Below are 14706 nucleotides of genomic sequence, written 5' to 3'. Positions count from 1 at the left end.
CCGCTTCACAGATGCAGAAGTGAAATCAAGGTTACTAAGAAAGTCTTTGAAAAACCATTGATTAAAATGCCAACCTGCCTGACCCAGATTCTGCTTTCTAGCATTTAACTGTGATCTAAAGGAGAAAAGCCATTATAAAGCATGTGTACTATTCCAGCAGTACCTTGGCAGTTAATAATCTTCTAGAGAGAGGTGTTCTCACTAATGAATGTGTTCAAGTCTTCTTTTAAAATAATTTTTTACCATAATAAGTTCAGAAATCATATTGAGAGCTTCTGACTCAGGGTTAATTGAAAAGAGGTAATTAAAAACTAGGGTCAAAGACATAGGAGCCTATATTTAATGTCATATGTGTTACCATTTATTTTCATTTGCTAGGGCTGCTTATGTATCACAAGTAGGTGTCTTTAGAGAGAATAATGTATTTTTTTCACTCATATGTTTGGAGTGGAAAGTTGAAATTAGGACATGGGTTTTAAGAATGGTTCTTCCTTGTTTGTGATTGCTATATTCTGTCAAGTTGGAAACTTTTTTTATCAAATTTTATTAATTTTAATGAACCTTTACAGAGATTTTGGGTTTCCATTCATTCATTGTTGCACTATTTTCTCTACCCTCCCCCCGAGTTCGTTCCTCTTTCCCTGCCCCCCTTGAAAGTCTGCTTTAATTGTCCCATTGCCACAGTATTTTTCAAAGCCAGTTCTGATTAATCTCCTTTGTCAGTGTGTCCTTTGCCATTCCCTATCACTCCTCCCTGAGAGACACTTCACCCTGATTCATAAGGAAAAGGGGACCGCCTATTCTCTTAGCTACTTCCTGCTGAAAAGGGATGCGGTAGGTTTCAGGGTGAAGATCTTCTCTCACTACTCTAAAGGGCCCCTTTGGCAATAGGAAACACAGACTATTGTGGAGATTGATTTTGGAATTTAGATGCACTGTTATCAATTGTGGTTAGCCATACATGTTCATATCCTTGAAGATGCATCATGGAACTGTTGCAGCCTAGAAGACACAAATCTAACTAACAAGTTAAAAGTACATGAGTAAAAAATTAAAAAGCAATAATATTCCAAGCAGAGGTTCTTATAATGGCACATATCAAAATAAAAGGCCTATTGACTAGCACTTTGTCTAATATAGTATAAAGGTTAGGAACCACAAGATGTAGAGGCTCAACTATGTCATTTATTGTTCTTAAGTCCTGGAGCAAATTCCATCTACCACTGAGTTGTTTTACAGCTCAGAAGTCTGCATGCAAGGCAGAGGTGAAGTAAGGAACTGCTTATGAGGTTTTCCGTCAATTCCAACAACTAAGAAATAGTGAGAAGAGTTGGGACCTCAGAAGGCTTTTAGGACCAAATAGTAGGCTCTTGTGTCCAGGAGAAAACGAATATACTTACCAGTAATGTTAATGCTCACCCACAGCTTTTCTGGGAGGATCTAAATCATCGAAGCGTCCTCCTTTGTTTCCAGCTGGGAGCTGGGGTCTGTCAGTCCTCTGAGCCATGAGGACCTGAGGTGGGCCACCCTTGGCCAAGTGTCCTTCAGATCCCCATTTAAAGCAAGTGAGTGGGAGCTTCCTCTCTACTCCCTTGCCTATCTGTGGCTCTCGTCTGTGACACTGTCTACTGGAGTGGCCCAGCTTTCTGCAGTGGAAGCAATTCTGACCTCCTTTATTACCTTTGGGTGGCACTGTTTATGAGTAAGACTTCCTTTTCCTGACACAGGCCCTAACCTGGCAGCAATAGCTGCCCCGATAATTTTGGCCATTCTCTGGTGTTTTCTCTTCCCTCTAGATCCCAGTAGTTAAAAGAGGGAAAAATTTAAACAAATATATAACAAATAATTTTGAACATTATAATCTTTTAAGCTTAAGGCTAGAAATATTAACAATATGATCATTTCCAATCCAGAGATACATGTTCCAATAGAGTTCCTATTTTCCATAAATGGTTTTGGTAAGAGGAATGTTGTAAATGTGCGTACATTTCCACTATTCCTCCTCCATGCCACGATATAGTCTTATTAGCATGAGCAGTTATAGATCCATTGCCATCCTTACACTAACTTAATTTTTTTTACATTGTAATTTGTTATTCATTTCAGTAAAAATTTAGAGGCTTTGGATTTCCATTCATTCATTGTTGCACATTTCTCCCCTCCCAAATCTCCCCCCAGAACACTATCCTCTTGGAAAAGTAAAAGAAAAATTCTTTCATTGTTTTACAAAATCTCTTCCAGGTCCACTCTACCATGTAGCCATCGCTCTAGACTCCTGTCATGACAGAAATAAGTTGGAAGCTTTTTATAGCTGAGCCTCCAGCAAGTTTTCAGAGGCGATAAATAGCATAGTAGAGGATTGCCTGTATTTCTCCCGCAGAGCAGCTGGTTGGCAGTACAACTCCTTATCACTAACCCACCAGGCATTCTTTGGCTACTTGTAGATTTATCTTCACATGTTGTTGAATTTCCCCTAAGGGAAGATTATCTTTTTGGTTTGTCTCTATATAGAGGGCTCTGGTGGCCTGTTGTTGTGTACTGTAGAATCAGAACTGACCCATCGCTGACCCTCTGGTGGGCCTGCAGAGGCATTTAATCACAGGGGAGGACATTGTTCATCCTTTTCCCACAGAGCAGCTGGTGCCTTGAACTGCATACCTTCAGGATTGCAGTGCAGCTTCTTGCCACTAGGGAAGTTTCACTATCAACCCAAAAAGGCAGTTTGAATCTGACAATTGCTACTCAGGAGAAAGATAGACAGTCTTCTCTTGCATGATTTTCAAGGATTTGGAAGGTCAACTAAGCGTCAAATCTGATGTGACAGTAATGAGAAGAACTTGTATGTATATGTCTATTCATTCTATGCTATTTAGAAGACACTATTCTGGTTCTTCATTAATGTAACTAAGAAAACCTCTTTTTCCAAATGAGTTTGATTGTTTGAACTTCAGCATACCCTTTTAGGGGGAACATAATTCAATCCATAAATTCATTGCTGACCTTCCACAGGTTTTCAGAAGCTCTAAATCACCTTGGAAAAAAAGAGGAGATTGCTGAGTCTTCTCCTGAAGAGTTGTTGGTGGATTTGTACTAGCAGATATATTGCCATTTGGGTTAGCAGCACGACTTTCTATGGACTGTATGCCACCAGAGCTCCCTATTCAATCCGTAACAGTACCTAAAGACTAAAAATGTTAAGTGTGTTGACTGTAGTGGACTAGTTGCCAAGGCAACCGACTGTCAGTTGGACACATTCCAAGTGAACTTTCTGAGCAGCCTCTACAAGCACCCCACTATGTGAAGGTAAGGATTAGGCTACATTTTGTGTCTGGGAGAAACCCTTTTGAATAGTTATGTACATAACATGATCAGTTAAACACTGCTACTAACTGAAAGTTGAAGCTTAAACCTACTCCAAAGTGCCTCAGAATAGAAGTTGGACTGTTTCCTAAAAGGTCACAACCTGGGAAATGGTGGCACACAGCTGTACTTAGAGGTAACTGTGAGTTGCAATTCGCCTGATGGCAACTGGTTTGATTCTTTTAGATGTATCATATTTAAGCTTTTGCTGTCTTCCTTTTTAACTTTTTCTTTTTTAAAATTGTGATTTTAACAGACGTTTGCAGAAAGGTTAGGTTTTCATGCACTCATTGTTGCACATTTTCTTCTCTCTCCTTCGCTTCTCCCTCCTCCAGTCCACTTTGTAATGCACCTCTTGTTCCAGACTGTCAGTTGTCACACGTATAATGCCCAATCCTACCTTCCTTTCAGTCCTTCCCCTCATCTGCTCCAGTGCAGAGTTCATTTTCTATCCACTCTTTTCCCCCAACCCTGCATGTTAGCCCTATTTTATGTTATAAATTATTTGTTCTCTTGTGAGACTGAGATATTCCACTCAGCATAATGTCTTCCAGGCTCATCCTTGTTTTTGTATTTCAATGCTGGGTAATATTTCATTGTGTGTATGTACAACTCAGTCTCATAAGGACAAATATTGTTTAAGGCCATTATTGTAAAAATGGAAAAATTACTAGTAAGATGTGCACCAAACTCCAAACAGAGAAGGGGAGAGGAGCTGAGGGTGGGAAGGGGGAGAAATATTGAGGTCTTTTTTTTAATTCATTGTTCCACATTTTCTTCCCTCTCGTCATCCAACCCACTCAACAATGCACCCCTTATTCCAGATTGTTGTCCTACACATAATTCCTAATCATATATTCTTTTCAGATAGCTCTTCCCCTTATCTGTTTTATTGCACTGTTGGTTATCTATCCACTTATTTCTCATTCTCTCCTAACCACCCTATGTCTGTTCTATTTTATAACAGCAGTGTTGTGCAGTATTTGCCCTTTTTTGACTGAGCTATTTCACTCAACAGAGAGTCTCAGGAAGTGTGAGGATGGCACAGGATAGGAGAGGGTTCAAATCGATTGTTCATAGGATCTAGACAGGTCATACTTGACTCGAAGGCACCTAACAACAACAGCAACATTCTCCAGTCTCCCTCATGTTGTATGTAATGTTTTATGAATTCATTGGTTTTTTTTTAAAAAAAGGATTTTTTTTATTTAGTGTCTAAGTGAGATTAAAAAGCTACAAGATTTTGCTTGTAGTTAATGAGCCAAAGAGAAAAGTTAAGCATAAAGCATCTGATTGTCTCATTAGAATGCTCTGACTTGGGGTCAAATTACTCAGTGATGTGTCAGTTACTTTGTATGACCTTAAGAGTTCTAGAGCAAAACAGCTCTACACAAAATGATCATCAGAATGCATAGGGCTAATGAGCATGAAAGAGTGAACAAAAAGCTGATGAAGGGAGGTTACCAGGACTTCTCATTCCTTTAGGCTTCAAGGAGTTGTTTACCAAATGTGAGGAGCCTAGCAGCCAGTTTATCTCACAACTTTTCTGAGTTAAGCAATTTTGACCCACACCCACGAGGCAGGAATAAAAGAGACACTTTAAAGATCAGTAGGAGAACATAAAGCTGTCCCACTTGTCCAGGAACATTTTAGTTGCATTAAAACCTAAGACAAACAACGATTACTGCGCATATGGTACTTGGAGCACTTATATCTGTTGGATCAAATTGCCATTCCAAGCGTTGTTTTCATCTTAACCATCAGTTGAGTCCTCTGTCTATAAACCTTGTCCTCCTTTTTAAAGTCACCCCCACGTTTCTCCAGCACTCTTTTTTCAGACTGGTTCCTTTTTTCAGAGTTGCTAGATGATGCAGAGTTTGAGGGTTCCAATGATGCCACTCTCACAAAAGTCTGGACAGCAGGAGAAGGGGTACTAAATAAGAAGTTGCTGATCAATCTCCAGATGGCAAGGAAAGGGTAAAATACTGTCCCCAACAACGTCCAAATGTCTCCACTAGAAGAGTGCACCATGGATGTTGGTCTTCCTGCTGGCAACAGCACCACTGAAGCGCTTGGGGCAAATTCCAAATCCAGTAATTTTTTTTTTTATAATCTTCTTTGGTAAATTCTCTCCTGGGAAATATGGTTGCTAATGAAAAATTACCATAAGTGTTGCCAACAGTTTGTGCAGCAAACTGTCTGGCTTCTTCCAGAGGAGCATCAGAAGGTAACTGGCTTGTGAAGGAAGAACCATCAGGAAACCAGAACTGAATTCTAGCAATTGCACCCGTTTCTCTTGCGTAAGATTCCCTCTTAGCTTTAATTTCTGTCTGTTTGGCTAGCAAAGCAGCGCCTTTGGCAGCTTCTACTTCTTCCTTTGTCTTTGCAAAACGAGCAGCTCTCTCTGCACAATCCAGTGCAATCTGTTGTTTTATACGCTCTGGAGCTGCCTTATCTTCTGCTTTTTCTCTGTTTCTTTCCTCTAACATTCATTTTGTTAATTCTTCTTCTTGCTTTCTCTTATAATCCAGCATTCTTTCCCAGTTTTTCCTCTCAAACCCCTTTTTAATCTCCCTCTGCTCTTCTTCTTTCCTTTTCTCTCCTCTCCTTCTAGTTTTTTTGTTAGTCTTTCCACTCTGACAGTGAGGTCCTCTGCGGGCCTTGGACTTGAGCACCCACAAGGCTCAGGAGAAGCAGTGGCATGATTTGAACTTTCTCCTCCTGCTGCAATATCTGACTTTGTATCAGGAGGGGTGGGTGGAGTCTCAAATAACATGGACTTTCTGGACTGAGAGTTTTCAGAAGTGTTGTTAGTTTCAAATGAGGTGGATGGAGTAGAAACTGAACTGACTGGCTACCATTTGCAAATGATGTCTCAACTTTCAGTGAGTGCATCTGTTGAACTTTGTGAATTCTAGTAACAAGTTCATCAGCAGAACCACTTCCTGCTCTTACTTCCAAGGGAATTCTACTGACTCCAATAAGGACACTGGATGGGGCACATACTATAGGAAAGATTTGTGAAAATTGTAGGCAGGCTTCACTTTTGGTATCAGTTTTAATAGCAACGAAACTGTTTGATAATGCTTCTGTCATTTCTCATCCTCTCAACTTGCAGCCATCTGTGTAAACTGTTCATTATTATCTGCCACAAACACCACGAAGACCGAACCACTCCTCTTGGCCAACGCAATGGCAGCAGCAGTGGAGCCCTGGAACCACAGCCTCGTTCCCCTCGGGCCCAAGCTCACTCTGGGGTGGTGGTGGGGGGGGGGTGTCCTAGCGGTCCAGGTGCTGGCCCCGCCCTCCCACCCTTGGTTGGTGGGAGCAGCTGGTCCGGCCCCACCTTCCACTCTGCACTTGGTGCGCCAGTGCCATGTTGAATTTATTGTTTTTCAGTGCTGTGTAATATTCCACTGTGTGACTATATCATAGTTTTTCTATCCATTCTCGTGGGTTGCCTCCATCTTTTTTATATTGTAAAGTAACAGTAAATATTGGTGCGCATACATCAGTTTGAGTGGCAGCTCTGGGTTTTTTAGGGTATATTCCCAGTAGTGGAATTGCCGAGTCAGATGGTATTTCTATTTCCAACTTCTTGAGAAAGCTCCAGACTGCCTTCCATAGTGTTGTACCATTTTACATTCCCACCAACAGTGAATAAGAGTTCTGATCGTTCCACAATCTCATCAGCTTTTGTTGCTTGCTGTCTTCTTGAACGTTGCTATTGCTACTGTGGTGAGAGAATATTTCATAGTTGTTTTGATTAATTAACTTTTTTTTAATGTAGTGTTTTGACTTAACATTTCTATATTAAAATTTTTAGCATTTTAGTCCATTTTTCTTTATTTCAGCCTTTCTTTTAGATAAGTTTTCACTAGTTAGCTTAGTTTCTATAAAAGCTTGTCATGCACATATTTTCTCACAGCTCAAAGCTTTTGTTTACCTTGCTTTGGTTTTAGTTGGTTGTTTAACATCCCCCTTCCCTTCCTTGCCACTCTAGGTTATCTTATTTACCCTCCATTTACCTACTAACTTAATTTCACTCATCTCCAAAGAACAAAAGGCTGTGTCAATTGTAAATCTGTATCTTTACGCTCTTGATTTTTTCTGATTATATGTGTGTGTGTGTTGTTATGTGTCATCCAGTGCTACTCATAGTGACCATCTGTATAATAATTTTGAACTCTGCCCCATCTTGAACAAATCTGACTGACTCGGACACATCCACCCTCACTACCCCTGTTACTGTGTCAATCTATCTCATCTGGGGTCTTCCTCTCCTGCGCTGTCCCTCTACCATTCCAAGCATTCCCTTCTCCAAAGACTGGTCCCTTCTGGCCACATTTTCAAAGTATGTGAGATAGAGCTTCAACCTCCTTGCCTCCAAGGAGCAATTTGGTTTCACCCTCTTCAAGACAGACCTGTTTGTTCTCTTGGTAGTTCATAGTATGTTCAACAACTGTTCTTCTGCACCACAACTCAACGACATTGATTTTTCTGACATTCTTGATCATTGTCCAGCTTTCTAATACATAGTAAGTAATTAAGAAGACTATGGCCTAGATCAGGCACACTTTAGTCTTTAGACTGGTCCCTGGCAGTAGACTTCCCCAATGCAATTCATCTTTCAATTTCTTTAGTGCTGGTGCCAAGAATGTTGATTGTGGAACCGAGCAAACGGAAATTGTTAACAACCTCATTCTCTTCTCCATCTATCATGGTTCAGTCAGTTGATCCAGTGATGAGAATATTTGTCTTTTTGATGTTGAACTTCAATCCATATTGAGGACTACAGTCCTTGACCTTCTGCAGCAAGGTCTTCAGATCTTCCTCAGTTTCAGCTAACAAGATTGTGTCATCTGCATAATACAGGTTGTTGATAAATCTTCCCCCAACCTTGATGCCACATTCCTCCTCATAAAGCTTAGCCTCCTGAATGATTTGTACCACATAAAGATTGAAATATAGAAATATATATATAATTTTTAATAATAATGTTCTATTTACATTGACTATTGATATATTAATAAATATTTAAAACACTTAAAATATTTATTAATATATCAATGCCTCACTAGTTTGACAATTTTCTAAACTCCAGTGGTTAGCTAAGGATGTATTTGAAAGATATATATTCTCTAACATAGAATGTTCTATTTACATTGAGTATTGATATGTTAATAAACCTTTTAGAAACACTTAAAATATTTATTAATATATCAATACCTCACCATTTTGATGACTAATTTTCTGGACTCTAATGGTTGGCTAAGGATGCATTTGAAATTTTAGATTTCCCCCTCTTGCTCACTTGCTTACCATGCTGGCATGATAATAGGTGATCACACTTTGTCAAAAAGTCGGAAATAGAAATATAATTTGACTCAGCAATTCCACTACTGGATATATAACCTAAAGAAACCAGAACCACGACTCAAGCAGCTGTATTCACACCCAAGCTTAATGCTGCATTATTCACAATAGCAAAGAGAAGGAAGCAACCCAAGTGCCCACCAACAAATGAATGGATAGAAAAGCTATGGTACATTATGTTGAGTGGAATATCTTGGTCACAGAAGAACAAATACTACACAACACTACTATAAATTAGGACAGATGGGGGGAAGTGGTTGAGGGTAGAGTGGGAAAAGAGTGGATAGATAATGAACACTGCATTAGAGTAGATGAAGGGGTGAACTGTCCAAAAGGAATATATGATTTGGTACTATATTATGACATCAGTCAGGAACAAGGGGTACATTGTGAGGTGGGCTGGGAGAGTAGAGGGTGGGGGTAGAAAATGTGCACCAATGAATAAAAAAATAAATTAAACTATCATGTTCTTCCTTCTTTCACACCTCCTGGTTTGAAACTGAGCAAAATAGTGCTAGGTATTAAGAAAACTAGCATTTACTACTCTAAAATGAGAAACTTAAAATATAAATATATTTTTTGGTAAATCTTTTTCATAACATGTAAAATTTTATTAATATTCTTAAAAATTTTTCTTCTTTATCCTTCGTAGTGTCCACAGTCAGTATTTCAGAAGGCTTTTATTTTCTTTTTTAAATTTTATATTGATTTGCATATAAAATTCATACACATAGTGTTTCACACATTCCTTTATTCACATTGTGTTTCATGCAATTATCCTTTCATCCGATGAATTACACCTATACATCATGTTTTTTCATCTGGAAAAAGGAAATACAAAACTGTCCTGCTGAGTGGTGTGATCAAGTTGCTGACATGTTTCGGGTTTTGTTTTTTAGGTGGTTGGCAACACAACATCTGGAAGCTACAGTTACAGCATCCAGAAGAGCCTGGCTTTCGCATACGTCCCTGTAGAGCTAAGTAAAGTGGGACAGGAAGTGGAAGTCGAGCTGCTAGGCAAAAACTATCCAGCAGTTGTCATACAAGAACCCTTGTTATTAACGGAACCAACCAGAAACCGACTTCAGAAGAAAGGTGGAAAGGGAAAAATTTGAAGAAAAAAAAAGACCTTCTAATAAACAACAATTATGGTTGCTGTATGTCTGTATTGGAAATTACTATAATTTGTCCTTCAGGAAATTAGAAGAAGTCAAACATTCATTCCAGCATCATCAAAATCTAGATTTGGAATCTTAATTAAACCTTTCTCTTAATTATTTCTAAGCAAGATGCATATAGAATACTAAATTGGTGATGTACATTATTCTGTCAATGAAAAATCTTTCAAATTTTTATTTTTACTATCCCTTGTTGTTTATGAGACTCAGAAAAATATTTAGATTTCATTAATATGCAATTCTTATTATAATTGAACAATTACATCATTTGGGGAATATATGCATGTTTATTTGCAGCTAGAATCTAATTCTATTTTAAATTAAAATGTATGCAATGCTGTTGATGGATCTATGTCATTGAGAGATTTTTGCTTAGATGAATAAGTAATAGTTTTAATTTTTCACAATGTATGTAAGATGAAAAGAGTAAAATTTAATCTTGATATGTAAATAACATTTTGTTGAACTCTCTGAAGTACTTATTATTTTCTTAATAACTTTCTTGAAGTCAACTTTAAAGAACATCATTATTGTCCTACCAAAGGTTATTTTCTAGAAGAGAAATCACAACAAAGAACAAAGTCTTCCAAAGGAAGTGAAACTTGTAAACCTTCAGGAATGAGGCTGAAACATAAATAGATTGTGCCAGTACAAACACGCTTTGAATACTGAACACCTCTCCTTGGGAAAGAATTAATGCAAGTTGACATCACATTGTACTGTTCTGAATATCATTTCACAAAGAATTTGACAAAGCAGGTCAAACAAAAGCTTAAAGGCTGACAGGCTTGCCCTTAGTACTAAGTAGAGAGAAAAGGCATTAGAAAGAATTCCTTAGTGTACTTCTTGAAATTATTTCAGTTTGGTTGACTGAATAAATCAGAAATTTTTAAAAGGATAGCTTATCATTTATAATCAAAGTATGTTACACATTTGTTAAATATTTACTCAATTTTTTCCCCTAAATATTAAAGAAAGCAGAATATGAAGCATGATCTGTTTATGCCATTAAAATAAACATTAAAATACTCTTTAAACTTGTTAAGCTTTGAAAATGTGCCAAGTTTACTTTTCAAATGCTTCAACTTGTGATTCATTGAGTTGATTCCAATTCACAGAAGCCCTAAAAGGTAGAGTAGAGGGCCCTCTACCCCACATCACCAAGGCCACGATCTTCATCGAGGGAGCTCTGGTGTGGTGGTGTGATCCATAGAGAATTGCACTGCGAATCCAAAGGCCACCTTTCTCTGGCAGTTCAAATCCATCTTCTGCTCCAAGGAAGAATGTTGGGAATTCTCTTCTCGTTTGATTTATAGCTTTGGAAGCCCACTGGAGGGTCAGCTATGAGTCAGTAGTGGGAGAGAGAAAATCTTTATGGAAGCTGACTGCTATGTCCTTTTCCCATAGTTTTTGTTATGCAACGTTGGGTCAGAACCAGCTGTAGCTGAACAGAGCAATTTGTGGATTTGAACCATGTCTTTTCAGCTTGGCAAAACAGCTCCCTACCTCTAGGCTGCCAGAGTTAGTGCAAACCACTGCCACAGTTAGCAGCCAAGAGCTCAATCACTACACCACCAGGACCCCTTAAATACTTCATACACGTACTTACATGTTGAAAAATTTCAGGTTGCTATTCATTCTTCAGTATTATGTATGGGAACTTTTCCTTGGTAACAAATATGTCTTCATTAAGTCCTAGTTGCTCTGTCTCAGCTCTGGTGTTATTGTTGTTGTGCCATAAAGTTGAGTATGACTCACACTGGCCCTATGAACAATGAGCCCTGTCCAATCTTGTGCCATCCTTATCATCTCTGGAGTACTTGATCCCATTGCTGCAGCCACTGTGTAAATTCGTCTCTTTGAGGTTCTTCCTATCTTTAACTGACCTACTACATTTCCAAACACGATGTCCCTTTTGTAAGGAATATCCTCTCCTAACAATATGCCCAAAGAATGTGACATGAAGTTTCTCCATTTTTGCCTCTAAGGAGCACTCTGGTTGCACTTTCTCCAACTTGTATCTGTTTATTCTTTTGACAGTACATAAGACATTCAGCATTCTTTCCAACACCACAACTGAAAGGCACTAATTATTCTCATGTCACCCATACTTATTGTCCATCTCTCAGATGCATAGCATGTGATTTAAAATATCATGGCTTGAATCAGGTGCACTTTAGTCTTTAAGCTGACATCATTGCTCTTCAGTACTAGGAGAGATCAGTAGACTTGTTCGGTAGACTTGCCCAGTGCAAAAACTCTTTTGATTTCTTGACTACTGGTACCAAGTGTCTTGACAGTGGGTCCAAGTAAGATTAAATTATTGACAATCTTTTCTCTATGTATCATGATGTTTGCCTATTGGCCCAGTGGTGAGGATTTCTGTTTTCTTGATGTTGAGATGAAATCTATATTGAATGTTACAGTCTTGGATCTTCTGCAGCAAGTGTTTCAAGTTCTCATTTTCAGCAAGCAAAGTTATGTCATCTGTATAACACAGATTACTGATGAGTCTTTCTCCCATCCTGATACCACATTCTTCTTCATAAAATCCAACTTCTCGAATGATTTGCTCATCATAAAGATTGAACGTGTATAGAGAAAGGATGCAGCGCTGGTTCAAGTCTTTGCTTGAGAATGGAACTGCCCAGCTGCTCTTTCTTTGCTTCTATTGCCCTGTAACCTTAAACTGTTTACTTACCATCTCTAGATTCATCTTTAGCAAAATATGTTTAGACTCTTCCAGTTTGGGGGCATATCATGACAAGAAGTAATAAATAAAATACCACAGTACTGAATTAATATATAGTAAATTTAGCACTAAAAGTAACCAAATGACAATATTTAGAAGAATATTAAGATTTAAGGAAATATTGCTTACCTGAGCAGTACTGAACTAACTCAATCACATAAGGTCTAATAATAAGTAAAACCATGATTGTAAAATAAAAAGATAACTAGTAAAAAAATAAATAAAAATAAAATAATTAAATTAATGAAAGAGTCTACTTCCTGATTTTCTTAAATGATTTGCTTTCTCCTTTTTGCTCTATGTTCAAACAACTTGCTGCTGTTGAGGGAGTTCTGACTTATGTCATTATTCCTCCATTAGGTTTCCTGGCTTAGCAATTTTAACAGGAGTTGAAAAGACTGGTCATCTCTCTTCCTTGCAGTTGCTGGTAGATTTGACCCAATGGAGATCTTTGGCCTTCAGGTTAGTGGTACAATTTGCTATAGGCTATGGACTATGCCAGCAGAGTTTCCTGTGCTGTATGTCAAGGCTGTTAAGTTGTTAAGTGACCGCAGCACTCCTGTTTACAACCAGCCCTTGGCCTTGGCCTAGTGACCAGACTCATTGATTCATAGCCTGACCTCTGACCCACAACAACTTCACCACAGAGAGCTGAAAACCCAATTTCCTCCATTGAGAAGACTAAACAGATTAGTATTAGGAAACTGAAGCAGAAAAGATACGAAGAAAAGAGACAGACCCTGAAACCTTGGGGTTGGAGTGATGAGTGGTTCTGACAGGAAGGATGCCTTGAGAAAGAATGAAAGGGCAGTGCTTCACATTTCCATATGTTGATGGCTTTTCAGTGAGTGATAGGGTGAGGTCCTTGGATCAAAAGAGTTCATCTAAAATTATTACCAAAAACCACACTAGTTGCTGTGCAGTAGATTTCAACTCCGAGCAAACGTACATGTGTTAGAATAAAACATAGTTTCAAAGTCATCACTTTTCAGAAGTAGATTACCAGATCTTACTTCCAAGTCACATTTTCTAACTGTCAGCCTTGAACTTAATAGCTGGACACACTGTTTACACTATATATTATTGTTGTTGTTGTTGTTATGTGCCATCGAGTCACCTGCAACTCATAATGACCCTGTGCAAAATAGGTCCAAACCCCATCCTACTCTGAACCAGTCTCACTATCTCTGACACACCTACTCCTATTACCCTACTTACTATGTCATCAGGGGTCTTCCTCTCCTGTGCTGTCACTCCCCCCCTTCCAAGCATGATATCATTCTCCAAGGACTGGTCCCTCCTGGCCATGTGCCTATACTATGTGAGATGGAGCTTTAAAAGACTTGCCTCCAAGGAGAAATTTGATTTTATCTTCTCCAAGACAGACTTGTTTGTTCTCTTGGTAGTCTATGGTATTTTCAACACTCTTCTCCAACATCACAACTCAAAGGTATAGATTCTTCTTCTGTCAACCTTACTCATTAAACAGCTCTCTGATGCATAGCAAGTAATGGTGAAGACCATTGCCTGAATCCTACATACCTAAGTTTCTAGACTGATATCATTACTGTTTAGCACTTTGGAGAGGTCCTTGACAGCATATTTCCCTAACACAATTTGTCTTTTGATTTCTTGACCACCGGTACCAAGAGTGTTGATTGTTGAACAGAGCAAGCCGAAATTGTTAAGAACATCGATATCTTCTCCATCTATCATGGTGCTGAGAAGAATGGGAATCCCAGAACATTTAATCGTGCTAATGTGAAACCTATACTTGGACCAAGATTATCCGAGAGGCTGGGCTCTATGAGGAGAAGTGTGGCGTCAGGATTGGTGGAAGATCTATTAACAGTCTGCGTTATGCAGATGACACAACCTTGCTTGCTGAAACTGAGGAGGACCTGATGCACTTGCTGCAGAGGGTCAAGGACTACAGCCTTAAGTATGGACTGAGGCTCAATGTCAAGAAGACAAAGACTCTCACCACTGGACCAATTGGTAGCATCAGGATGGATGGCGAAGAGATTGAGATTGTTCACA

The 14706-nt window shown here is 38.8% G+C and overlaps 1 protein-coding gene and 1 pseudogene across 1 annotated transcript in view; one reads left to right on the top strand and one right to left on the bottom strand.

Moving 5' to 3' along the window:
* Window positions 1-9851, top strand: part of DMGDH (dimethylglycine dehydrogenase) — a 124142-nt gene extending 114291 nt beyond the window's left edge. The window contains exon 16 of the mRNA XM_006889844.1: window positions 9636-9851. Within this exon, the coding sequence (XP_006889906.1) occupies window positions 9636-9851 (216 nt within the window). The remainder of the gene's footprint in view (window positions 1-9635) is intronic.
* LOC102867717 lies at window positions 5069-6738 on the bottom strand (annotated as a pseudogene).
* Window positions 9852-14706: the final 4855 nt, after the last annotated feature.

Source organism: Elephantulus edwardii, unplaced genomic scaffold, assembly GCF_000299155.1.
Source record: "Elephantulus edwardii isolate Elephantulus edwardi_28Jun2011 unplaced genomic scaffold, EleEdw1.0 scaffold00082, whole genome shotgun sequence".
NCBI lineage: Eukaryota > Metazoa > Chordata > Mammalia > Macroscelidea > Macroscelididae > Elephantulus > Elephantulus edwardii.
Note: the sequence above shows the minus strand (reverse complement) of the source record. Positions and strands in the feature narration are given on the sequence as shown.